The sequence below is a fragment of the Pectinophora gossypiella genome, chromosome 16 (assembly GCF_024362695.1).
Source record: "Pectinophora gossypiella chromosome 16, ilPecGoss1.1, whole genome shotgun sequence".
NCBI classification, from domain to species: Eukaryota; Metazoa; Arthropoda; class Insecta; order Lepidoptera; family Gelechiidae; genus Pectinophora; species Pectinophora gossypiella.
The window spans coordinates 143,041-169,577 of NC_065419.1; the positions used below are offsets into that span (position 1 = coordinate 143,041).

General features: G+C 38.5%; 1 protein-coding gene across 1 annotated transcript in view; it reads right to left on the minus strand.

Moving 5' to 3' along the window:
• Positions 1–7,744: 7,744 nt before the first annotated feature.
• The window catches only part of LOC126373950 (uncharacterized), a 549,982-nt gene continuing 531,189 nt past the window's right edge, over positions 7,745–26,537 (minus strand). Inside the window, exons 4-10 of the mRNA XM_050020336.1 lie at positions 16,127–16,329; positions 15,418–15,617; positions 13,163–13,335; positions 12,250–12,848; positions 10,617–12,147; positions 10,150–10,261; positions 7,745–9,651 (exon numbers count right to left, since the gene is read on the minus strand). Coding sequence (XP_049876293.1) covers positions 9,525–9,651; positions 10,150–10,261; positions 10,617–12,147; positions 12,250–12,848; positions 13,163–13,335; positions 15,418–15,617; positions 16,127–16,329 — 2,945 coding nt within the window. The 3' untranslated portion in view covers positions 7,745–9,524. The remainder of the gene's footprint in view (positions 9,652–10,149; positions 10,262–10,616; positions 12,148–12,249; positions 12,849–13,162; positions 13,336–15,417; positions 15,618–16,126; positions 16,330–26,537) is intronic.

A 26,537-nucleotide genomic window follows, 5' to 3' on the forward strand; every position in this document is an offset into this window, starting at 1 on the left:
GAAAAACATCAATAATGTCTGCACGAAAATTTTCCCAGGATCTACCTTCTGACGGCTCCCAAGACTCAAACCAAGTAAGAGCAGAACCCTTAAGGGACTTACCAGCTTTTGCGGCGGTCCTGATGCTGCTCCACTTAAGGTCCTTGGCAAGAACTTCAACGCTGTTACACCAACTCGCCGCTCCGCAATCATTCTTATCAGGATTGAACACTGGCAGAGCGACGTCGTCATCATTTGAGTGTGGCTTGGAAACAGCATCACGAATTGCCGTTAAAAGACTTGCAATAACGTCGGAATCCATCCTGAAAACAGACATTATATAAATTTATTTTAGTGAACACAAGTCATAATCCCACTTCTGATGTTATATTTTACTATTATATACCTCACTTGGCAATAATTTTATGAAACTAATAAAGAATAAAATCAGGATATAGAAACAATTGCATAGGCGAAAAACTTGTTTTATTAAGAATCAAACTCGCTTATTTGTATAGACAAAGAAAACAATAAAATACCACGTATATATATAGGAATTTGGCCGGATAAGTATATAATCATTATCTATATATTATAAACTATTAATATTCACACCAAAATATTTTAATGAATAATAAATAACAAAAGTATAATACTTAACTCAGTCACAGATAGATCCGTATGTATAGGCTCTGGTATACGTATACTTTGCTAGGCACCAATCTGTCTCCGACGACGATCGAAACCAAAAAGAGCCCGAATGACTGGCTACCTCGCTTTTTTATAGCATTATCCCCCCTCCATGGTTCGATCCGACCAACAACACGTGTTTTTCACTGATAACAAATACCTTGTAAAAGTGAAAGTAATTCATGTAACCCAAATAATGGTAACTTATTTAAATATGTTTAATAATAGTGTAAATTCACCGTTATGTTTAATTAAGTTTTATTATTATTTTCAATCTAATAACACACGCATTTCTTGTATGGCTTTACCAAAGGGTAAAGTTCAGAGTTCCCCATTTGATCAGGTAAAAATAAAAGAAATAAAGCCTAAACACTATTATGTAGAATATACTTAAGATAGAATATGTTTACTATGTAACAAAAACTTAATAGTAAGTATACATTACTGGCGCACTAGGAAAACTCTGTATCGGGGAGGTTCTAAACATTTATTGTTAACACGAGAGAGCCTTTCATACTAGCATAAAAATGCGTATAATTATAACATATTATTATTGCATATTGTTGTAATTAGACTGAGATACTAACTATATTACGTAGAATCAGATGAAATGTCTGTACATATTGTTGATATTTTTAGGAAAAATAAGAAGAGTTGTTTGTTTTACGGACAATACCGCGCGAACGTATTTATTATAGAAAAATAATGACACATAAAAAAGGTATTGCCAACATAATCAGTAACTAGAGTAACTAGCAGATTAGCCAACATACTAGGGTAATAATAATGGGTGCGTTCTCAATTAACAACACATATGATAATCAGTTGAACATTAGTTGGGGTCTGTGTATTAAAGTAAGTCCATTTTAATCCGGGGGCTAATTTTGGTGTTACTACTTTTAAAAGAGCCTTGATGGCTTGTGTTGCTTTCCATGAATAACGCTAGGGAGATGATGAAGTCATCATCATGCTTGTGATTGAACTTGTATTGTTTGACTTATGTTTCGTTACACTGAGAATCTATAACTTGCATACGTTTAATTGGGTTACAGTCTGAACCTCAAAAAGTGTATTATTTCATAAGATTTATGTCTGTAACCTGTTACGTGATTTGTCCGGATAAATAGTTAATGCCATCTGCAGCAAAATCTACAATAAGTCACGTCAAAAAACAACCTGTTACGTGTATTTATTAAATAAATAAGAATCTGTAGCACTCAATGCCAGTCAAGTATTCAAGTTACCTACAAAATGGTCAATAAGTACATGTACCTAATAATTATTCCTGTACCAGCAGTTTCTTTTTTAATAATTCAATTTTACAAAGTCAAAGATAACGGTAAATGGTTCAAAAGATCAGTTTTACAAACCTGGATTATCTTCCAATATTTTATTTTAATAAAAGCAGATTGTTCAGTATTTTCGTGATAATTGACGAGCCATTATATTCAATAGCGAGTTGTCCGTATGTTCGGACATACACAGGCGAGTGTTATCTTTTATTTTGCTCGCGTTTGGTTCGTGATTGTAGCTATCTGAACACGTTACGCTCCAATTTGTACGCTACGCGTCGAAATCAATAGTAAAATACTGTGTAAATTTTCATGCAGTCGGATATTTTTATTACAATTGACCTGCATTCGGATGCGCGCGCGATCACGCGAGAGTTTACAAATATTTGATGGCTGTTTCGTTCCGTGTTTGGTCTGCGAGGAGAAGGAAAATGTTGAGCGTTCCACGCCGCTTATATTTACAATGTTAAATAACATACTTCAAAAACATTACTTATTTTTATTATTCACTATTGTTGTAAAAGCGTCTTCATTACTCCTTTCAAAGATTTTATATTTACCAATCAACATTAACATTACCAATCTTTTTTTTTTTAATTGTAATCGTTAAAAACCACTACCTGAAAATATTACCTTGTAATAATTCATTGAATCGTTTGCATTTGACTCATTGTTTCTGTCGCAAATCCCGGAATTAATGACGCGAGGTGGTACAGAGCAAATGTCGGTCCCGGTACTGCGCGTACCGGTACGGGAGAAGGACAACAAATTGTCACGTTAATACGTATGTAGTGATGTGCCGGATCGTTAAAAATGTATATCCGCGGATACGGATCTGAATACGGATATTTAGTGTAAAGATCCGCGGATACGGATCTTTATTTTCTTAAAAAAAAGATTAAAGTTTTAGTTATTTCATTGTTATAACAGTGATATTTTATCTTGCTTTCATTATAAAGATCTAACTATCTAAATGTTTGCAATATAAAGATGTCAAATATTTGATTTTAAGAAATAAAAACAATCCGAATGGAATTTTATAGTTTTTTATTTAATAATTCTACTTAATCACCTGAAAAAGATCCGTAAAAGATCCGCGTGAAAAGTAACGGACACGGATACGGATTTTCTTTTATCTCGGATAACCGCGGCTACGGATACGGATACGGATATTCGGAACATCACTATAAATATGTAAATGTACTCCGGGACTGATTATTGTATAAAAATGAATGACAAGTGTGAGTCAGTATCGAGCAGTCAAAATTCGCAATTGAAGCATGCATGATACATGCATAACATGTCTTTGAAATAAAGACTATTTAATTTTGGAGCTTTAATTTATCTTCACATCATAATAAATTTATTTCAATATGAAATATCAAAGGTACTTACAAAGAAAATACAACAATTATTTTTAAATTAATCTTTTGACTTTTAATATTAGCTAAGCTTTCAATATCATGAAATAATTTTCATATTTTAGACAAAGTTATGCAAAACTGAATTCTATTATCATCTTGACTTCCAACGAATTCAGTAGAACTTTTATATTGTTTAAAAACTTTTAAGAATAGAAAAATAAAATAATTATTAACGTAAGTAAGTAGTAATATTTACAGATGTAGAATTTAATAATAACCACTTATTTACACCACTGAACCTCACTCGTGCTGCGGCGCGGCGCCGCGTCGCGTAGAATACGACAGACTCCATGTTTGTTTGTTCGTGTGAGCGCTTGCGGGCTCGCACGGTGCATCACGCTGCACCCACGTCATTATAATCTCCAGACACGCTGCTCTTATTACACACCATTATACCAACATTAATATTTGGCAGGCGAGGCCTTCAAATCTTAAGATTTATTTTAGATAGAAAACAGCGTTTATTTTCATTTTGGATTGAGACACCTTGGATCTTTTCTCCGACGTACCTATTTTGTTTTTGGCCGGAATTTCGTACGCGTAGTAAGTATCAAAAGTGAAATATCGATTCGAAACCAAGTGATGAAAAAAGAAGTCAAGTAATAAACCTTAAACAGAAGGTTTAATTTTATGTTGCGTTATGGAATTTTTAAAATGATATTAAAAGTTTATGGTTCTCAAGATCAAATATCAAGAAGCATTTATGATACTTTCGCTTTATACTTAATCCCAGACATAATGACACTTATCACTAAACTTGCAATTTTGTCATTTATAATTTATATAACTCTCGTACAAAATCCTAAAAATGTTTGTACTCGTGTCGCAGTCAAACAAATAACCAGCATTGTGTGAGAACTACGAAACTATTATTCGTTGCAATTGAACAACGCGAAACTATCATTGAATACTAAACAAAGTTTCGCTAAAATATTGTGTAAGTTATAAACGGAGGTGTCGATACGTTCGTTTGTTGTCTGAGCAACGGAGGTGACGTCAGAGGCGGTGCGATGTAATTCAATTGTCAAAGTTTTCGCAGGGTGGAAAGAATTACAGGCCGCGTCTTTAGAATTTCAATATAGAGCGCGGTTTTAAACCAACTGCAATATAAAACTCGCGCCGAATTTATGGGCCGACTTGTGAGTAATAAAAATTTGAAATATCCTCAAAGCGGACGGATGGAGCTCCTGATATTATGTTATGCACAGAGAGTTAAATTGAAAGATAAGCCATCGGCGATGATCTACGAGGTAATAGCGCGGTATTCCGCGCTGGTGAGCCTCGATCCACACCCTATATTATCTAGATGGCGAAATTCGCTAACTTATTGACATTCACTTAAGTTCTTCTCTTTCAACGACGCAGTGGGGATATTACTTACTTTACTGTTAAAAGAAGTCTAAGATTATATACCTCGTGTTTTATACTTTGCATCAATTTATATTATCTAAAAGAAATAATAATAATGTTTATTGAAATATTTTTGTACATTATGCATTGAAACCCTGTCTCCCAAACTAGGCGAACCTGTGTCTTGAATGATGCACCTGTTAGGCCTAAATTACGACTTAGGATAGACACGTAAGTTTGTACTTACTTGTTTGTTTGTTTTTGTAAGTTTGTGTTTGTTTGTTTGTTTGGTAATAACCAAGATGGCGTATCAGAATAAAACGATATTTTGATAAATAGAAAACAATCACATACTTTTGTGTAATTTATGATTAATTTATTAAATTTATAATTTATGAACAAGACTCATTCAGTAATTTGTATTGTAAATTCGTACCTCGCGGGTATTCGTTCCACGCTCTGTGTGGCGGGGTAAGTCATCGTTATCTATCGCGATCCTTCCATCACTGGAATCAGATATTTTTATACAACATCCCATCCCCGATGCTTTGTCTTGAAACAATACCGGAAGCTATGCTTTCATTTTCTTGATTAAAATTTCGTATTCAGAATTTTTCCCCTGTGAAACGGTTATTGTTGTAACAGGAATGTGTTTTGAATCACTTATTTTTCAGCCTAGAAATTCCTATCATAATATTGAGTGTAATAGCTTTTATTAACAGCGTTTTTATTACCTTATTTGCTTGAGATTCAGTGTCTATAAAACACGGTTTACGTATACGAGGAAGTCTCAAAATTATCGGAGATCGTTAATAGGAAATTGGTTTTCTTGATATTACCATTTTTCGTCGTAAACCAGTGAACTATGCAGCTTCAAAAATGAATTTTGTGAAAACTTTATCAACCATAAATTTATATAAGAGTATGTTATCAAGTTTACGACTGAATAGTCTTGTCAGAAACTCAAGTACTTACTTATTGTGTACTTACTAGTAAACAGAATAAATAAGTAGGTATTTCACCAATAGGCTATCTAGCCTACTTATTAGGTTGCCATCTGGCAACCTAATCACACGAAATACTGTTTTCAAAACGTCGAAGCGAAAATTTCCTATGACATTTGTATGGATTACTACATATTGTGACGAAATCTACAAAGTAAACGTGTGTCGACGAGAACGATACGCTATATAAAGAAATTAAATAAATTTTGCAACAATTTAAGAAAGTGAAATATAAAAAATCTTACCTTACAGCATAATGTGCAGATTCTACGCTCACCACCTGGCTGGCCCGGCAACGAGCTCTAGGAGACACGAGAGTGCATAGTTCTAACATTTTCACATACCACAATTGTCACTACACCACATAAAGTCCATAAAAATCTGTTATTATTATCACTCGCGTTAGGATTTCTTTACGTAGGTATATTGAGAGAAATATATTTTTCCCGGGCATTTCGACGTGCCTCACAAAACCGGCGATGTACTGGACGCCGCCACCAGAGGCGCTGCAGTCGCCGCAGCAGCAGCAATCGTATGCATGACGTGATAACTGCAAACGCTCTGCTATTGGTCGAAATTCCAACAATAAGGTAGAATGCTTCAATCATAAAATAGCTTATAAAAACGCGGTACAAGACAGACGTTATGAACTTGATTCGAACTCGAACAAATAATCGATTCAATTTGAGCTTTTTTTATTATCGCGACCATAATTATTAAAATCCATTATTATGACTTGATTGTACAGGCAAAATGCAAAATGATCTACCAAATTATGGTAAAAGTCCGTCTGTTCTGCCTCCGGAATTTAAGAAAACGAAATATGCTGATCAACGGGGAGTATTTTAACCGTTAAAAAAGTAGTGAGTACCTATTTATTTTGTGATGAAGCTTTAATTTTTGAGACTATCACTAATAAAGTGTATACTAATAGAAGTCTGACTGTATTAAGTTGCCTTTGCATTTTTTTTAAGAAAACGGTCGACTTTTTACGAATATTGTCAATTTTCTTATAAAGGAAGGAACGATTTGTTTTACCAAATAGTGTTTTAATGCATAGCGGTTCGGTTCCCGTACTTCGCCGGCCGCTGTCATGACACACTCGCTTCGCTCGCTCGGCTCGTGCGCTGTGGTAGCATACTAAACTAACCGATTTAGGCTGAATAATGTAGTACCTTTGCCTATCCTGTGGATGAATTGTAAAAGGAACGATAATAATTTCGATGTGTGCTAATTTTTATTTCAAGATAACAGTATATTTAAATATTTTAGTATGTTTTGTTTGTGTGCAATAAAGTACATTTGATTTCATTTGACAAAAATAGCAGGAAATAAAATTATTTATTTATAAATATCAAAAACTAAAAGTACCCTCACAAAATAAAAATCAGAAAATATACCAATTGAAAAATCCCCGTCTTCGTTTTCCAAAATGCCAAAATGCAAACCGCACCCGCTCTTTATAGCTATTTTTTTGATTGCTGGGCTACTTATGAAAATCTGCATTTATATTTCCAATCAATTCAAAAATATTCTAAATTCAAATCTTCACGCAGCCGAGGCTCTTAGTACCCGACCGTGCATACATTCCCCCACCTTAAGCATCTGCATAGATAGCCGGATGCCTCCCCCCCCCCAGCCTGCAGCCGGTATGCCGCACCAGTATGCACCGACGCATACATTAGCAGATAGCACAACCTCAGATAACGCTGCTTTATGACTCGCCACCTAAAAACACTGACACTAATGCTGTGTGTGTCTCGGGTAATCTCTACGTGATGTTGTTACACTCACTGTGCATGTTAATAAATTAATATATTCTGTTGTGAAGCATTTAAAACATGTTGTTTGACATAATTAAAGCGTATCTTCTATCGGCCACGCAGTAGGGATGCCATTTTCTATGTGAATATTTCCATAACTGCCGTTTAGCCACTTATCAGGTATCAAAAATCATGGCAGACCAAATTAGCAGCATTTCAGGTATAAATAAAAATCCCATGACAAATTACTATAAGTTTATTCATATGTATAGGTAACATTTTAGAGTGGAGGATGAAATACAGTCGTATGGTATACATCTAGCGAGATTACTACGGATACATTACTCCGGCGCAGCGCGCTTGCATTGCTTACGTCATCACGTCGTGAAGGCCCACTGCTGGGTGTAGGCTTCTCATGCAGGGGGGTTAGAAAGGCCACATGGAAGCAATTCATTTAAAAAAAACAATATATGTGCGCACTTACTTTTATATGCGCAAATGTCACATTGCAATATTGCTTTTTTAGATGAATTGCTTCGATGTGGCCTTCTTGACCCCCCAGGTCTGCTATTTAGCCCGTCATTCTTGGATAATCGTTGATAAAGCTAGTTACAACAATAGACAGTAGTAATTGTTATACATGACCCATTTATACGAATTACTCGTATCATCTGATAGTAATAGTTCGCTGTCGGCCACGATAGCACGAGCGAAAGAGGTTTTTTTCTGACTGAAACTGTTAATTTACATCAACCTAGATAATATGCCGAGCAGCGTTGAAGGTAACATAAGTAGTAGAGGATAGGAGTTTTATAAGATTTATAGGTCACTTTGTAAGAGTTAGTTCGCAATACAAGCGGCCGCCGGTTCACAAGAGTGTATTGCACGTCGCCCCGGCCGCGGCCGTGATCGATCACCACACCACCCGCTTGTCGACACTTAGCCTTGTTTCTGTCGATATGTCATCATTATTCAAAGATTTCGCATTCTTAAAAAGCAGTGTCAAACTAATGGGAAGTCGGAAATGGAGATGAATGTGTAACAAATGATTTTTTCTAAGAAAAAGTTTGAATATTTAATAAAATCTTTCTAATGTTCAATTTGCTTGCTAAAAACTTGGTTTGGAAGGCTGGTTAGTGTGTCGATAACAAGACGTATAGTAACTTTACATAATATTAGTGTGGTTAATGTCCGCAGTTACGAACATTGGACACCACGACGACAGCCGGGTAGTGGGCGATCACACAGCCTCTATCCCGGAACTATATTATTGCTGACGTATAACATTAAGTATACAATGTACAGGATAAATACGATTAATCAAACGTCGTACAAAATGTCTTTACAATCTAAGACTACACTGTTTAAATCGTTGTTTAATAAATTTACCCCGTTTTTGTACAAGTTTAAATTCTGATACGATATTTTTCTTATCTGTAGGTACTTACAAATATATGATACAAGGTTCACTGGATCTGTGACTAGATACGTTCCATTTCAATGGTAAAATAAACAGTTCAATATAAAAAGAAGCTAATTAAAATGTAAAATTCAGTCTTTTCTGCGATAAAATTAATAACGAGAACGAAAAGCAGCGGTGTTCCGGCGTGTTTCGCTCGTCTTTGTTAAAAAGTTAGAAATAATTATTCGAGTTGCCATTGTCATTGTAATGTTTTACTTTCGAGTTCATTTTAATAACAATCGCGTTCGGATCTAGTCTCGTAACTTGTAGCTTTACACTTGTTACCGTTTGTTGGTTCACAATACAAATGTTACTTCTAAGTTTCTTCACATCTGTACAATTCATATTTTTAATGTTTACTTATTTTGAGAAAAAAGGTACAAAGATTTAATTTTTAAATACCACTATAATCCTGTTTTTCTAATTTTGATCGACTGATTATTTTCACAAAAAACTCTTTTTTTACCCTAGCAATCTGGTTTGCTGTTCGTAAACTTTGTATAGATACAGCCTATCTGTCATAAATATAATTAGTCAACAAAGTACGTCTGTCGGTGTGTCTAGGGCAGGTTGGTGTAATTGGCGAGGTCGTGCGGGGTCTTGTACAGGGAGGTGATGCCGGGATCCAGGTTGTGGTACTCCTTGCCGGAGCGCGGCCGCAGCGTGCTCGTCGGCTGGCGGCCCATTCTGAAACCATAACACGCACTTATTAGCGCCATTAAAGCCTGAGGCATGCAAACTTCACAGTTTATAAATACTGCGATAACAAATTCAAAAGTTTTCTCAGAAAAATCTGACGTAATTTACTCGTTGGCTGCCCGACAACAATCGTAGTTTTAACCAAATTAAAAGTAAATAAAAAAACACATAAAAGCATTCTAAAGAAACCGTGGAAACTTCAAAAAGCAGAAAAAATTTAAAACAACACGAAAATAAAAAAATAATGTCTGAAAATTGTAGGAGCAAGTGAGAAATTCTTTTATTTAAGTTGGATTATGAGCCGGAATCACTTGGAATGTTGCTCTTTATTACTGAATCCAGCGTCAAGGCTTAAGATGAAAAGTTTTAATTTCATTTCGGAGCTCCTTGGCATTAATTAACTAGTACTTTGTAAATTAGTATTTCTGCGTAATTGAAATACAAGTTCCTTTACAAGTTGAAGCCTCACTCTCGCCGGCTGCATACCTCATGACGGACTGTGTGTCAGACGAGGAGTGCGACGAGGTCAGCGACAGCGTCTCGATGTAGTCGGACATGTCCGACGTGCCGCTCGACGTGCTGTGTGTGTCCAGGACACCTGCAAATTACATTCACTGCTCATTTGGTCCCGACAAACCTCATTTCCAGCCGAAATAAATAATCATTATCGTAATTCGCAATCAAAACTACCACAGTAATGGAGAATAAAGATGAAAGGTACGGATTCCTTTGTAACTCAGAATTTCAGTAATTTTCTACAGAAAATGAAAACGGCGATAACGCCGACTGACTCCGTTCAATAATTACAAACCGGCCCGCCGGGAGTGAACCCATTTATTTCTTTAGTCGTATTGAGCCGCAATCTTTTGGCTTTATTTTTGTAATCGGGAAGAACACTCAAATAAATACGGCACGGAAATGGATCAAAGGCGTTAAATGATCCGGAAAATTACCTTTGAATTGTTTCGGAGGTAGGACGGGTACTTCCGCCTCAGCTGAGGACGACTTGGCGGGCACTGCGCCCTTGTACAGCTGCATGGACTGGTCGCGCAGCGGGTCCGACGACTTGGACTTCCGCGGCAGCGACGAGTGCAGGCACCCACTCAGATTGCCGCGCATCCGCCTGTGTAGCATGTACTGGTACCGCGAGTGCCCCGACGTGAGCGGCATCTCGAATTCGTTGAACTCCCCGCCGTGCTTCATCGAACAACTCGACACGCCGGAGTCGTTTGAACTCGACGAGTCTCTGTTTCCGCCAGACTTGCACGGGACACTTGACGACCTCTTTATCTGTGCATTATCCATTAGTTTATTTCGTAAGTGTGGAACGTCTTTAGAGGGACTCTCTTCGGAAGTTTTGTTTTCGGATCCAGAGGACTTGCAGCAGTCGTAACATTCCCTGTCGTTATCGCACGGGGTTGAGGATCGTCGGTTCTCTATCGCCATGTTCCGTAAAGTTTCGAGAGACGAGGACGTGGCGTGACTGCCGATGCTGCTGTCAAATTCTTTGAGATCTTCGAGAAGTCGCGCCGAATCTACTGAACTCGACCGCTTTTGTATCGCTTCCTTATTGTTGTTTGAGCAACTCTCGTCGAAACTTTGTGTCCTGTTGCCTCCGCTGAGTGCGGGTATACTTAAAGATTTTTCTATTTCTACTTTGTGTAGTTTATGCATCGGATGTTTCAGGCTTTGCGACCAGTTTGGGTTAGGCGACATCGGAGTATACCCCGGGTTGGGTGCAACTGTTCGACAGAGATCACGCTTTACGTCTCTAGAAGGCTCCATGAGAAGATATTCGTCACTTTTATTTTTCTGTGACTCTTGATTTTTATGTTGTTGTGCGTGACCACATTTTGTACATACGCGAGGTTTTTTGGGCAGTATTGAAGAAGCGATGTCTACATTCGCACTCAATGCATCCAATTCATTTTGCGTGACACCTGCTTTTTTTAGTAAATCTTTTGCATTTTCGTAATATTCCAAAGATAATGCGAACTCAAGGTTTTCATAATTTGCATACGGTCCTACATCGTGATCGTGGACTGGTTCTAAATTTTGATAGTTAGTAAATGCTGAATCTTTTAAGGTCTCTTCTGTAGAATCTTTCTCTGAGACAGTTCCACTTTGTCTGTTGGTTTTTCTGGACATGTCTACGGTGGCGTAGATAGCCATTTCTTCTGATTTCTGCGTCGTGAGTATTTCAGTATTGACTTTCTCGCTAGTGATTTCTCGTTTACAATAGGGAAGACTGATTAAATTGTTTGCCCAGTTTGTGACCTTTTGACATGGACATTCTACTGGCTGAAGATTTTCTTCACATTCTACAATTACAGGTTTCTTCCGGGACCCAAACTTAAGTATACATCCACATTTCTTCTGTAAGACCAATGAGCCCGGCGAGGTACTCTTGGTGACCTGAAAAAGATCTTCAGCTAATGCTTGCTTTATTCGTTTCGGTGTATCGTAGTACTCGGCGTTGTCCACCTGAAACAAAAAGGTTTCTTGTGTTTATAAGAAACAAAAATACATTTGTTTCTATGTAATCAAGACAAAAAATATATAAATGTAGTAATAACCAACACTTACCGGTTCAACATGTGTGGCTTTAGGAACATCGTAATTTTCATAGGGTCCTACTTTAGGATTGTTGATAGGATAATTATTCTCATTTACGCATGCGCATTGAGACGGCAATAGCGCGGGTGGTTTCTTCGTTTCAAAGTGTCCCGGCTTCGGCGGCCTTTGTGGAGGATTATCTTTGCATTGGCAGGCTTCAAGGCTCTTTCTTATCATTCGCGGGGTTAAATATTCTGTGTTGTTTGAGGAGCTATCGGAGCTGCTTTCGGGGACCGCTTCCATAGTCCAGGCCGGGTTGAAGTGTGTGGTGGGGGAGAGGGCGACGGTGGAGGAGCGGGATACTCCAAGCTTTGTGAGACAGTTGGAGCAGCGCTCTAAAGTAACGTGATCAGCAGCGCCCCAGGGAGGCTTGGCACCGATGTCGCTGTCGTGTCTTCCAAAGTCAGGGTCCTCACTGCCGCGCCTCTCGTCAGACATCCAGTACGGCGAAACGCGGCCACAGTCCTCTCCGAAGAAGTTCTCTTCGTACAAGCCGCTGGCGGTGTCGGGCAGCGACTGGTCCGTGTTCAAATCTGACATTCTAGTGCTGGGCCGAGTCTTGTCTGCACCTGGGTAAAGATTTTTTTATGAATTATGTCATCAAGACGGCTATTGTTGAAAATCACAATAGATATTTATGAAAATTACTTTAGTACATTTAGAAATTAGAATAATAATATTATTCAAATCACATAATATTAAACTTAAAATGAAAACATTTCATTTCTTTCAGGCTTGTCATTAAGTGATTGTATCGTTCACTACTATGGTTAACAAATCATCTTCTATCGTGTAAATTGTAAGGTAGATGACCGATCTCACCAACCCTTGTATCAGGGTTGTAATTGAATGGTTCTCTAATAATACAAGTAAAAAATGTTACCTGTACTTTTCCTGGAGGTAGCAGATCGTTGCGTGAGGTTCCCCCGGGCGGCGAGGTCGAAGGCGTCAGTGATCTCCTGTGCCTGGTCTGTGATGAGCACGTGCAGCCCCTCCCCTTTGCCGCACAGGGACCCCCCCTCGAAGCAAAATCGACCCTCCACCACGCCGTAACGTCTGCGTAACACATTACATTACATAACATTCATATAAAATAAAAACTTTGAACGTTCAAAGTCTACTAAATCTCCAACAGATCCTAATCCTCGCTTAAACCCGAGTCTCTCTTATCTATTGCAATTTAATCCATCAAAGGCTAAAAGTTTCCCTAACTCTTGCTCCGAATACTTTAACTTTCATCAGAGATGTCCTACTCCTGCATTTATTCATGAAGCAAATTATATTCCGTCTACATTTATATTCCATCTCTTTCGTTCAACTATTCGCGGGTTGGTGTCGTCTCGTTTAAGGGTGTCCTCCAAAAAGCGCAGTTGGCGCTTAGTTTAGAGTGCGGTTTAGCTAACTCATGTGCTGCTTCCTTCCTAACTGTACGACCTCACAGTAAAAGCTTCATGTTGAAATTATTTTACGGAACTGAACTCGTGAACTGGCGCTCTGATTACTGAATAACTAAAATTAAGCAAACGAGTATACAGTTTGGGAGATTCATTACTTACTCATAAACTGTAACTTGTATGCGTAAGTAGTCTTCTGCTAAATACGATCTGCACATTTGCCAACATAACAAAAAAAGTCTCGTTCCGGCTCGTTTTAAACAATATTCACGACTGACTTAAAATGAATTGCAAAAATTATTATCCAGCTGGCGATAAATACAGAAACGCATTATCGTATTTGGGACGAAAAGTTGGCAGAGAGAGTCGCCAAGTCGGGCAAGATGGCGCGGAGGCCACCATTTCACGCGGCGCGGAGACAAGATGGCGGGCGGGGCGGAAGTCGGCGGCCATTACTGTGCGCCGGCGGCAGACTGGTGATACACCGCAGTATACCATCGCAATAAACCATGTAGTGTGCTATAAGGTTTATTATTTCGCAAGCTGAGACTATACATAAAGTGGCCGCAGTCGTATAGTTTATGGACAAGTGAATGATCTAATTTTATTGCGTAGTTTATGTTTGATTGGCGATGCACACGAATTATAGCGTCTGTCAATCAAGTTATGGTTTCCTAATTCCGATCCAGTTTCTATAAAGAATATGAAGCAGTCAAAACTCGTTTTTAGTAATACCAATTTTCCCTAGTTAAAATAGTTGTACGTTGGTTAAACTAGAATTTGGACCTGGCGCTGGCTGGCCACTGCCGTGACACGCTTGCCTCATGCGCTACTGTTATCAGCGTATTTATCTAACCTAAGCGATTTGATAACGAAGCTTCTTTATCTCTTATAGGTTTTTAAATTTTTACGAATTTTTAGGAACCAAGGTTCGTCGTAAAAACTAGTTTTGGCTAGAAAAAACATGATTAAACGGATAAACTTACACGAAAATAATTTGAAAATCTTTTGAAACTTACATTGTAACAGTAAAAGTGAAACTTCGATTTATAAAATACGATGTGGTTTCACCGTCGTCGTAGATCTAGCCATCAAATTATATTAATTCAATGAGGACCTTTAGAAATAAAATTCGTTTGAGCTCACCTTTTACCCTTTACAAAATTAAGTAGACCACATTAAAAATTGAATTCGTATTTATACAGCACTCAAGCAAGAAAGGGTGTCTACTTACTTAAAGTTAATTAATTTTATTAAGGTAAGATCTTTATTTTATTTTGTTAATTTTTTCACAATGATAATAAGTACTTGCTTAAAATTTGATAATATATTTTTCTTTCTAGATGGATGGATTTTATAGTATAAGTTACTTGAAAGATTCTAGAGCAAATAATAATTAATAGGTAACTAAAAATTCACCGTACGGGCAGACGAAATTGACGCACGTAATTATTAACCCCGATCGGGGTTGGCACATCTTAAATAGATTTCGAAGATAGATATTATGATTAGCGATCAGGTTACAGATTGTTCATTGTATTAAAAATAATACCTTAGTCGAGTTAAAGTTCAAATTAAACTATTTCTATTCTATTCTATTCTAAATTCTGTGATCTTCGGCAGCCTAAAAACTCTGAGGATCGGGTGGAATATGCTCCATACTCCACCGGTTGATTAAGAGGATGACTGCTAGCAGTGAGACGTTCACAAGGTGTTTATGTTGTGTAGGTGCCGTGTCACTAACCTCAAGTGCGCAATTTCCCAAAGCCCAACAAGCCGCGGCGGGACCCCGCTGGTGAGCGCGAACCGCCTCCCCTGCAGGTGCAGCCGCGCCGGCCCGGCCGCCAGCCGCCGGGACCCCCCTCCCCCGCCACCCGCGCCCCCGCCGCCCCCCACCAGCACCAGGAACTCGCGGGAGCTGCCCAGCTGGCTGCCCACTTTCACCTGGGGAGGAGAAAAGTGTTTACCATCATTGATGTTAGAGCATTAAAGCAGTCAAAATGAAATCGTTATATTACTTCTCTTTATCAATATGGCGGAACGAATACGTCGCGTACTATGTGGAGGTTATTATGTTTCGATCGCAGAGCCACAAGTAAACAAAAGACAACTAGTGACCTCCTGTGAAACGAAGTTCTTAGCCTTTCCCCCACAGGTGTAGCTGTAATGGTCTGTCGTTATAATTAGGAAAGATCCAATCCCTCTGTGGGTATGCATAACTGACTGGGAAGTAGCCAGTGTAGGCGGTGCTGATAAAAGTAACTTCGGCTCCTTTAAGCTGATTTGTTTTAAAAATATTTCGTTGTCTGAAGAAGACGTTGACTTCTACAGTAGGTACTCCATGGAGGTACAAGACGTGTATGCACGTTGGAGTTGAAGCAGTTGCCGTAGCCGGAACCGGCTGGATCACATCACTCCACTTCACTCCAGGAAGAAGAAAAAGTATCCCTCACCTGCCAAGCGATGAGCCGCTCGCGCGTCTCGAAGGCGAGCACGACGACGAGGTCGCGGCAGATGATGGCGATGGTGTTGGACTCCTTGTCCAGCGTGAACCCGGACTCGAACCCGAGGAACTGCTGGAGGGAGAGTGACGCCTTCGTCTGCCCCTTCTTGAACCGGTCCTTCGGGTCGCGGTACAGCTGCAGGTGCAGGCAGTCTGGAACAACACACAGGAGAAGTTTACACATACATACTAACATAAGATCAAGTATATTTCCAGTTGGGGTAGGCAGAGACCACGGAAATCTATTCGAATTATTTCGGAAACGAAATATAATAATTTTAATATCTATTTTATTTCTTAGTGAACAAATAATAAGGACATTAGGGTGATGACATCGGTCATTGACCTCATAATTTTTGACTTAGAATTGTCTCGCACTCATAACCCAAATGAGAAAAAAAGACAAGTAGGTATCATAACAATGATTTTCGCAAAATAATGGAAAATAAAATGAGAGGTAAATTTTGAAGGTAAAATATTAAGTATTGTAATTTTACCCGCTTATTATGAATATTAATTTTCTTTTGTATTTATTTAAGTATTATTTTTTCCCCAGGTCTTGTTTTCATTCAACTTGAAACCATTACAACTTATTTCCGTTATGCTGCACAGTATTAGGACATCATAGTGTAATTACACAAGACAGTTCCTAACTGCGAATGACTTTGAATACAGCGGCTTTTAGCGTGCTTTTAGCTCGTTTCCTCCAAAGACAAAAGGCTAGACAAAGGAAAATAAGTGCAACGGGCCTTCTGGGCTAGGGAAATTTTACTAAATGTAGTCGCTGGCATGCGTTGAGACTTTTGGAGCATGTGGCTTCGGACGTTTGACGAGGTTATTATATTAGCTGAGTCAGTCTCAATTTCCGCCGTGAGCCAGCGCTTGCGGCTGCCTCGGTGTACACACGGTCGGTTGTCTGAGCCCCCGATACGGACACAAAGGCCTCTAACACTAGACTAGGCCGCGCCGGGATCGTAAACCAGACAAATACACGGTATGGCTTTTACCGCTTTTTGGCAATCCCGTAAATATCCGTTTTATCGGCGCGTGTAAATCAGGATGTTTTGTGACGTCACGCCATAAATTATCATCGGCTTTTACTGCCAGTGTCACAGCAGGTTACTGTCTTGCTTGGCTTTTATGAACGAACGTTACTCCATTTTGGTTATTGATGATGGCGTCATCTGAGCCATTTTTATTGCCACGTACATTATCATCTATAATTTGTGTCACATTTGTAAGTAAATATATAGGTACTAGTTTAATACCCAGACAAAAGTTCTAACACATACTTCAAATTACAATCCAAGCATGCAGCTTTTAGTACCCCAACTCATTCTGATACACATTATCTGCTCGCTAACTTACACAGTCGACGTACATTGCTTTGGCCGATAAAACAAACATAGCAACTTCATAATACCCACGCGATGTACCTCAAACATCGCCGATAGATAGGGGGGACGTGTGAGTACGTCTAATAGAGTCGCTAGCTCGTGCTTCCAATCCGCGCGCACGTAAACACATAAAATTGGAAGTCAAGCCGGCAACTTCCCCGGTACTCCCCCTTCAAAGCACAGATAAAATAAACAACACGTCGAGTGGCTTGAACGTGTAAGCGCTTGTGAAGAGATTAATGCCCCAGATCTGAGACTCTGTTGAAACGAAATTGTTACAAGGAACAAAAGCGGATTAATGCGTGCTTTTATCGGTGTTCAGTTGTGCTGTTAGCGTGTTTACTGTGATAGATTGATGTTTAATTATTATGGCGGTAAAATTCACTACCGTAAAATATAACATAAACAACCTACCCATACGTACTATGTCCCAATGCTGAACACATGCCTTCCTTAAAATATCTGGACCCGGTACTGTATAAAATGTAAATTTATTATAAAAGAGTTTGAATAACTTACTATCGTCAAGCTTAAAACGTCAAAAACAAAAAAAATGACGCATATAAAAATGTTACGTTAACAAAATTCTAATATTTTACAAAAACATATTCGCCTAAGTAAAACAGAGCAACTAAATTAAACAGAGCCTGCACTTGAACAATAGGATTTCTCAGTAACTGCTCTATTCCCCCGGGTCGGGGAGAGGTACACGTGGACATACCAGGTAAGTATGTAGCAGTGCGTATATTGTATGTTAAACGAACTATTATAGTATAGAGAGAACAGTAGGCCTTCTTCATACAAATCCAAAAAACACCTGCAATCCAAGTAGTTAACCTACAGATAACGTACGAATAGTTGCGTGAGACGCTTTTATTAAGATAACCTACTGTTAACTTTTTACTTTGGCATGTGGCCGCGATGAAAGCGCTTGATAGTGGAGAGAATGAACTCTTTCAGCGCTAATTATGAGGAGCAATTGAAAGACACACAGACACGGAACCAAATTGCGCTCGGTTTTTACTAGACCAGTCTATATTATTATAACATTTGGCTGGTATGATGTAGGTATTACATAATAATTATAGACGTCAAGTAGGTGCGTATCGTAATTGTCACAAAAAATAAAATTATTATGTTCCAAGTGATCTCTCAAGAAATAAATGATATTTTCGTACTTGCTCTTTGCGATAACCCGTCCGATTATTGGTATTGACGCCTCCCCAAGCTTTGGGTCATGAGATGGTTTCTGGGTCTATGCCTCGAGAATATACATATTACGTCAGCGCTGTTTAGCGGCGCTGTAGCGCTGTGTTGTCAAGAACTCTTTCAACGGGTAATTAATTAACTTTGGCGAGCCAGTGTAAGTTGAGTTCCAACCGACCCAGTGGGAATGTTTTCCCGCGAAATACTATTTTTAATTAACACTTTGACAGCGAATTACTTCAACTATTGGGGTTAATATAAGTTGAGAAGTTCGCAAATGATTTAGTTGGTCGCTGCGGAACTTCTGAGGTCCGCGTTTATTTTACATTCAGAAAATAATGACGCGTTTATAGTTCATAGAGCACTTCAGAATAACTAAAAAGAAAATATTTTTCGGGTCCATAAACTGGGCCTAAGGTCTGATTCACATTAAATACGTAATTATTTTTAATTAATTAAAATAATAACTAAAACTTAGTTATATTTAAACTGATAATTTATCCTTCATGTATAAAACTATAATAATATGTATCGTAATACTTTTGCCAAGCTTTGCATTTTTCGAACGATAAACTATCTTTCACCGGCTCATATCCCCACATTCATCAACCGCCCACGGACTCGGGTTTTTGCTGAAAGTTACCCACATTTATTAGCGCTGAGACACAGTACGTAGCGTTCACGAGTATATGTTCCAGGTCCATTATTCTTTCGTTACACATATTTAATGAGCAAAAAATGTAGCCGCAAACAACCGGCGCCTGCGCCCGTTCCGCCCCGTCAATACAACTCGCTACACGTTCAGCCCTTTGTTCCAACCAACAGATGGTTTAGTGGTGTAATTGTTCCTGAATTATTAACCAGACAACTGAGACCCAAGTTTCTTGAACGGAATTATTTATAGGCGGATAATTATACAGATAGAGCCGAGTGTTCTCACTAACTCCTCGTGAACCGAAAATAAACTTGTTAACAGTCTCGTGATAATTCCAAGAATACTACGGCAAATAGTGAATTTAGCAAATCCCAAACGTGCCTAAATGGGTCTTCTGTTTGAGAAAAGATTAGTTCGGTAGAAAAACTAATGTAATTTATTTGTATTGAGACATCGTGAGCAGTTAGGTAGTTGAGGCGACAAATTCGTCGCACGTAGAGCTTAATCTATTTACTGATCCGGCCGAGTAATTACTGAAATCCATCGTGTAATCCGGGTCGGCCGGCTCGTCACCTCCCGCCTCTGTAATCCATTGACGAATTCCAAACTTGTTTCCATTAGGAACACCCCGTTTTTCCTCCGAGACTACCCGATGAGTCGGCTTTGGCAAACTTTACGAATACATTAGCTTTCGAAAGCGACAAAACTGACAAATTTGAGTCGACGTTCCTCCGCAGCGCCGCCATTCGGCCTCTCCTTTGTCTCGGCGGCTCATTCATTGCCGGCTTGCGAGGAGCCCGCGGCACACTCGCCCAGTGAGAGCGGCAGTGTACGCCACACGTCGGCGCGGGTCGGAAGGCGCGACCTTTTCATTAGCAAATTGGTCGGAGTAGTGAGGGTCGGGTTTGCGCCTTTGACACGGAACTCCGAAAGGGCCTGCCTCCCTGTAATTGTGGATCGGGAGTCAAATTAAACCGCCCAAAGAAACATTCCATTGTTTAGTTTGCACGCAGCAGACTCGCTGGCGACACAGAGATGTAGCAGGTGAAACGTTGGTTACAATTATAAAGAATCGAAAGGTGAACAACATCGGATCTTTATGAAAGTTAGGTTATTACTGTATTATAAAGCTTTTAAGATTAAGAAACTTTTCGTGAATGAAAGGAAAGAAAATCCCCAGTGAATCGTCGGAATTGAATAAAAATATAAAAATTTTGGTGAGATCGTCGCGGAGCAGCCGCCACAATGACGGGGTGACACGGATCGCTCTCACACGCTGCCTGTTATTTGTGGCAAATCAAATTGTGATGGAAACGAGATTATTTGCGTGAACACAACAATGGCGGCACCTCGTCGCCTGCCATTAGGCGGTGACGTCACGTGTCTTCCCCTTCGACGTCTGTCGCTGAATGACTAATTTGTTGGGGCTGAATTGTTAATTGATAATCAAAGACACATGACGCCGTGGGAGGAACCTCGTGGCATTATCTCTAGATTATGCCGCCGATAATGGCGGACAAATTTAATATTTTTAATTACTTTTTACTACAAATAGTCCGTCCTTCACTTACGACGCGTATAAAACAGAGATAGACCTAATTTTAGAACTGTTCAACTAAATTGCAATGAAGTTTGTGATGCCAGAATAGGCACCTCTGTATATTCAATTCTGCAACATTTTACTCGGGAACATTTACAATTTCTTACTGGCTGAGACTTTTAGAGGCTGTAAATAACAAAGTGTGGGACGAGTATGACTGAGTTGGTTTACGGGCGATACAAAGCAGGGCGCCACTTTACGCCCGGCTCGATACCGTCCCGGGACGAACACTCGTCTGCATGTATCGAACACATGATATCACCCGCTTGTTTATATTTTATACACAGGTGAGGCACATCTTACCTATCTCCTTTGCCGTCTTTGTAAGTGAACACGAATAGATCGAAAACTTAGGGCGTCTTCAAGTCAGAATTTTCTTTTACATGTAAGGTAAGATGTCAATTCGACACAAAGGATATACGTAGTTATATGAACGGCCTCCATGGTCTAGTGGTTGAGCGTTGGGCTCACGATCCGGAGGTCCCGGGTTCGAATCCCGGTGGGAACAAATCACAAAAATCACTTTGTGATCCCTAGTTCACTAGTGGTTAGGACATTACAGGCTGATCACCTGATTGTCCGAAAGTAAGATGATCCGTGCTTTGGAAGGCAAGTTAAGCCGTTGGTCCCGGTTACTATTTACTGATGTAAGTAAGTAATCGTTACATGAGGCATGTCAGGGGCCTTTGGCGGCTCAATAGTAACCCTGACACCAGGGTTGATGAGGCTGGTATTCCACCTCACAACCCACACGATAAGAAGAAGAGAGTAGTTATATGACTACTTAAAAGGCTATGCTATATGTACAGCGTAATAAACTATGAACATTGTGTATCAGCACAACGCGCAATTTAAGTATCATATCTCATATACGTATTTGCGTGCACTTTTTTACAAATGCCTCTATTATAATAACCTAAGCAATATAAATACGTATTTCTAACAAAACAGAACATAAGCTCACGTCTGTATCCTTGCGATAGTCATATGTACACCCATCGCAAGTTGAACTGCCCACACGTCACCTATCTTTCTGTTAGACCAACGTTATAGATGGTACATTTGTAATTACTACCTATACATATAAGTACTTTAAACATATTATAATATATACGCCGATAAACACTGCACTATTTATAATGACAAGTCAATATAAAAGGTGTTGTATTGTTAGCGGTGTGACAAACAAGAAAAAAATTAAGCAAAATTAAAAATTTTGAAAAAACCCACGACGGTAAAAATATCATCGAAAAAGAATAAAATAACTCAAAACCCCCGACTTAACCCAATTATTATGTAACGAAATATTATATTAGACTTAAAAATACTTTCTAAAAAAGAGTTGATATCTCGAGACATCGGTAATAGATATACTTAAGTACCTAAACAATGAATATGGATGTTTACAGTTTTTTCCTAACGTGTCTGTTTCTCGAAGATATACTTAAATGTAGCGATAATAATTTTACCATAATACATAACCGAGGAATATCCGTCGGGGGCTGCCTTTTCTATATGAAATTTCAACAGAAATTTAATCATACTCATAAGTGTATTTTATGTCGTCGTTAAACATCTACAATTCTTCAATAATTGTATTCACGTCACTAGAAAAACTTTAGCTGGGTTAATGGCAGCCCCCGACGGATATTCCTCGGTTATGTATTATGGTAAAATTATTATCGCTACATTTAAGTATATCTTCGAGAAACAGACACGTTAGGAAAAAACTGTAAACATCCATATTCATTGTTTAGGTACTTAAGTATATCTATTACCGATGTCTCGAGATATCAACTCTTTTTTAGAAAGTATTTTTAAGTCTAATATAATATTTCGTTACATAATAATTGGGTTAAGTCGGGGGTTTTGAGTTATTTTATTCTTTTTCGATGATATTTTTACCGTCGTGGGTTTTTTCAAAATTTTTAATTTTGCTTAATTTTATTTCAGACTTTTTAGAGAGCATATACGAATTATAATCTATATAATGTGTAGGTAAGATCTCGCAAAACAATAAGTGTGATTCATCCTACCACATAATATTAAGTCCCTTATTATATATTATACAGTTGCTTTCTGTTTAAAGTTACCTCTATAACACTCATCTGAGAACATGCACCAATCACCCACGAACTTATTCCTGAAATCCGCATTGAAATCAGACAATACGTTTTAATTTTAATAATATTGCAATATAAACGTTTCACACTAATATAGCAGCGCCTCCTAGTGAGTTAATATCATAAGACTTATCTTAGACCATGCACCATTCAACTACGAACCCATTGCTGAAAACCGCATAGAAATTGGACAATTCGTTTTAATATTATTGCAATACTATTTTTCACTAATATTGTAACACCCTCTAGAAAGACGTAATTTTTATATTATTTGGGAACATGCAATAAGCTACCACGTACACATTGCCGAAAACAGAATTTATTGTAATCGGACATTTCGTTTTGATTATATTGCAACATTGTTTTGCACTAATATTGTGGCACCCCCAAGTGAGTTACAGCCATGACACCTGTCTAAGAACATGAACTCATCAAACACAATCCCGTTATTGAAAACCGCCTCAAAATCGGATCATTAGTTTAAAAGATAGGTGGTAACATTACTTTGCACAAACGCACACACAAACATCTCTCACCCTAAACGCATATACCTGCTCCGTTCCGTCGTGGGTAATAAATGTAATTAAAATTATACTAACCGTAATTAACAACACTTTGCTTTACTTAATACATAACATACATAAACTGCCTATATACGTCCCACTGCTGGGCACAGGCCTCCCCTCAATCAACCGGAGGGGGTATGGAGCATACTCCACCACGCTGCTCCACTGCGGGTTGGTGGAGGTATTTTTACGGCTAATAGCCGGGACCAACGGCTTAACGTGCCCTCCGAAGCACGGAATCATCTTACTTTTTCGGACAATCAGGTGATTCAAGCCTGAAAAGTCCTTACCAAACAAAGGATAGTCTCACAAAGTGATTTCGACAATGTCCCCATCGGGAATCGAACCCGGACCACCAGATCGTGAGCCTAACGCTCTAACCACTAGACCACGGAGGCTGTTTACTTAATACTACCTGATTATTGAGTGATGGGTTCAACTTTATGAATTAAATGAGGATTAATTGGATGAATTTGATTCACTTGACCACACAATCCACGTGCCACTTATAGTCGATCTTGATTTTTCTTTAATCTTCGCCAATCACTTCGTATTATCTACAATTTATTGATTGTGATCTTCTCTGAAATCTGGCTCGAAGGACCATGAATATGCCTGATATGCCTTTTTACTGATTTTTAAGGGATTTAGGTAGCAATGAAACAGCACCGTGTTCGACGTAATTACGTGTAATCAATGGAACCGAAAAAAAAAACGCCTGTCAGAAACAATTAACTAATAAAAACTAGTGCAAATAAATTGCTATTATAAATTGAAGAGGCGTTTCGAATAATATTGACTCTAAACTCTAATATTGTGGCGCCCCCTAGTGAGTTACAGACATGACACCTGTCTAATAACATGAACTCATCAAACACAAACCCGTTATTGAAAACCGCATCAAAATCGGATTATTAGTTTAGAAGATAATTAATAACATTTCTTTGCACAAACGCACACACAAACATCTCTCACCCTAAACGCATATACCTGCTCCGTTCCGTCGTGGGTAAAAAATCATGTTTGTCATACTGGTGTGATAACCTGGTGTGACCACGAGTCCGGGGGGTTATAACCAAACGTCTCAGGTATATTTTTAGTTTTTATACACAATCTTCTTCGTTTGTTATTGTATTCTTCTTTATACCACGATTGTCTTTTGTATTTTAGAATATTCTCCCACTTTTGCTCGCGCTAAAAACGGTCGTTGTAATAAATAATAATTTGTATTTTCACGTTATTTTCGCTTCTATTTTATATATTTTGTTTCCATTTGTGTATTTAATTCAGTAAATGGTACTTTATTGCACACACAGTAAATACTAAACTACAAATAAAAGAGAAATAGAAGAGACAATAGGCGGCCTTATAGTAGTAATCTTACGTCTATACTTCATCTTTTATTTCGTCGACCTGATTGTTACAAACACACACATGTTTAATAGTTGCAGGTTACTTTCAATCTAAACAACCGCAAACATCAATTGTACAAATGTTAATAATGTAAATGATGACGCTGATTCCGCTATGATTGGTCATGTTGTTTGATATTTGCTGTAGCTTCCTGTTTTGATAAGCGATTGCTAATAAATAGCTCAAACAGATCGCGCAATGATTAGTGATGTATTTGTTCCAGTCCTGCCCGGTTTGTTAGGGCTGTGACATAATAATTTTGTAATTCAATGCTTGTAAATTTGCACCTAAAAGCCAACTGTAAGTTAGTTTTTTGATATAACCCGTTGACAAGCATTTTTATATACGAAGCGACGGAATTCTTTGCTATTCTGTTTTATATTATTTTATTTTTTTTTATACGCTGCCCTGCGGTGAATGTTTTACATAGTGATGGTGTATTGTATGTACCTATTAGTTATTATTACTTAGTGATTATATTTCAACAAAGATAACATTTTACAATTGGTTCAATGCGCAGTAAGAATTAGACCTGTCAACGTAAGGAAGCTAGTGTTGTGACGTCCATTAGCATAGTCATGTAACAGTCGAGATTAGGGCAATCGATTATTTTCTATCTAACATTATAGACGTTTACTTTCCCCTGTGAGCCCTGAGTGGAGCGCTGATGCGACCACACGCAGCCCCACGCGTGCTCACGTGTTTGCTTGCTGATTGATCTGCTTTGTGCTATTTGTTCATTATCGCCCACATGGCTGCTCATATGCCGTCCGCCGCAAATAATCAACTATTTGCACTACTCACCATCCACCACGCTTTGACAGGCGAGCCGTATAAGGGGTTTATAATAAGTTCATACTTCGACATCGTCACGATCTGTTCTCAATTGGGGTAGTCAAAGGTTAATTCGCCGCAAGGTTAACTGAGTAACCACGACTCATCGATATTTCTGTTAAGACCAACGTGTAAGGTGGTGGGCCGTATCGCCGTCTCTATATATTGATCGACCAACTGTATATTATATTATAATGTCAAAATAAATTAATAATACTTTCTTAGAATGAAAGTTTTTAGTGTTTTTCCTTCTTTACAAACCTAATTAAGGCTACCGCTTAGATACATGTTGTGGTTACGCTTGCAAAGATAATTATATTTCTACAACATTAGGTCACAATCCAAATAATCATTTGTCACAAATATAATAGGTATTGTATTAAAATATTCAAAAGAAAAAGTTAAAGAAATGCAACAGAAGGATATAATGACGTCAGAACAGCGAGACAACTTCAAGTCGTGAAGTTATTAAACTGGGATATAGTTTAAAACCCAAGTGTCTGTGTAAGTCTCAAAATGTTTCATATTGTATATATACCATGTCACATGTATGATATAAGACGTCAA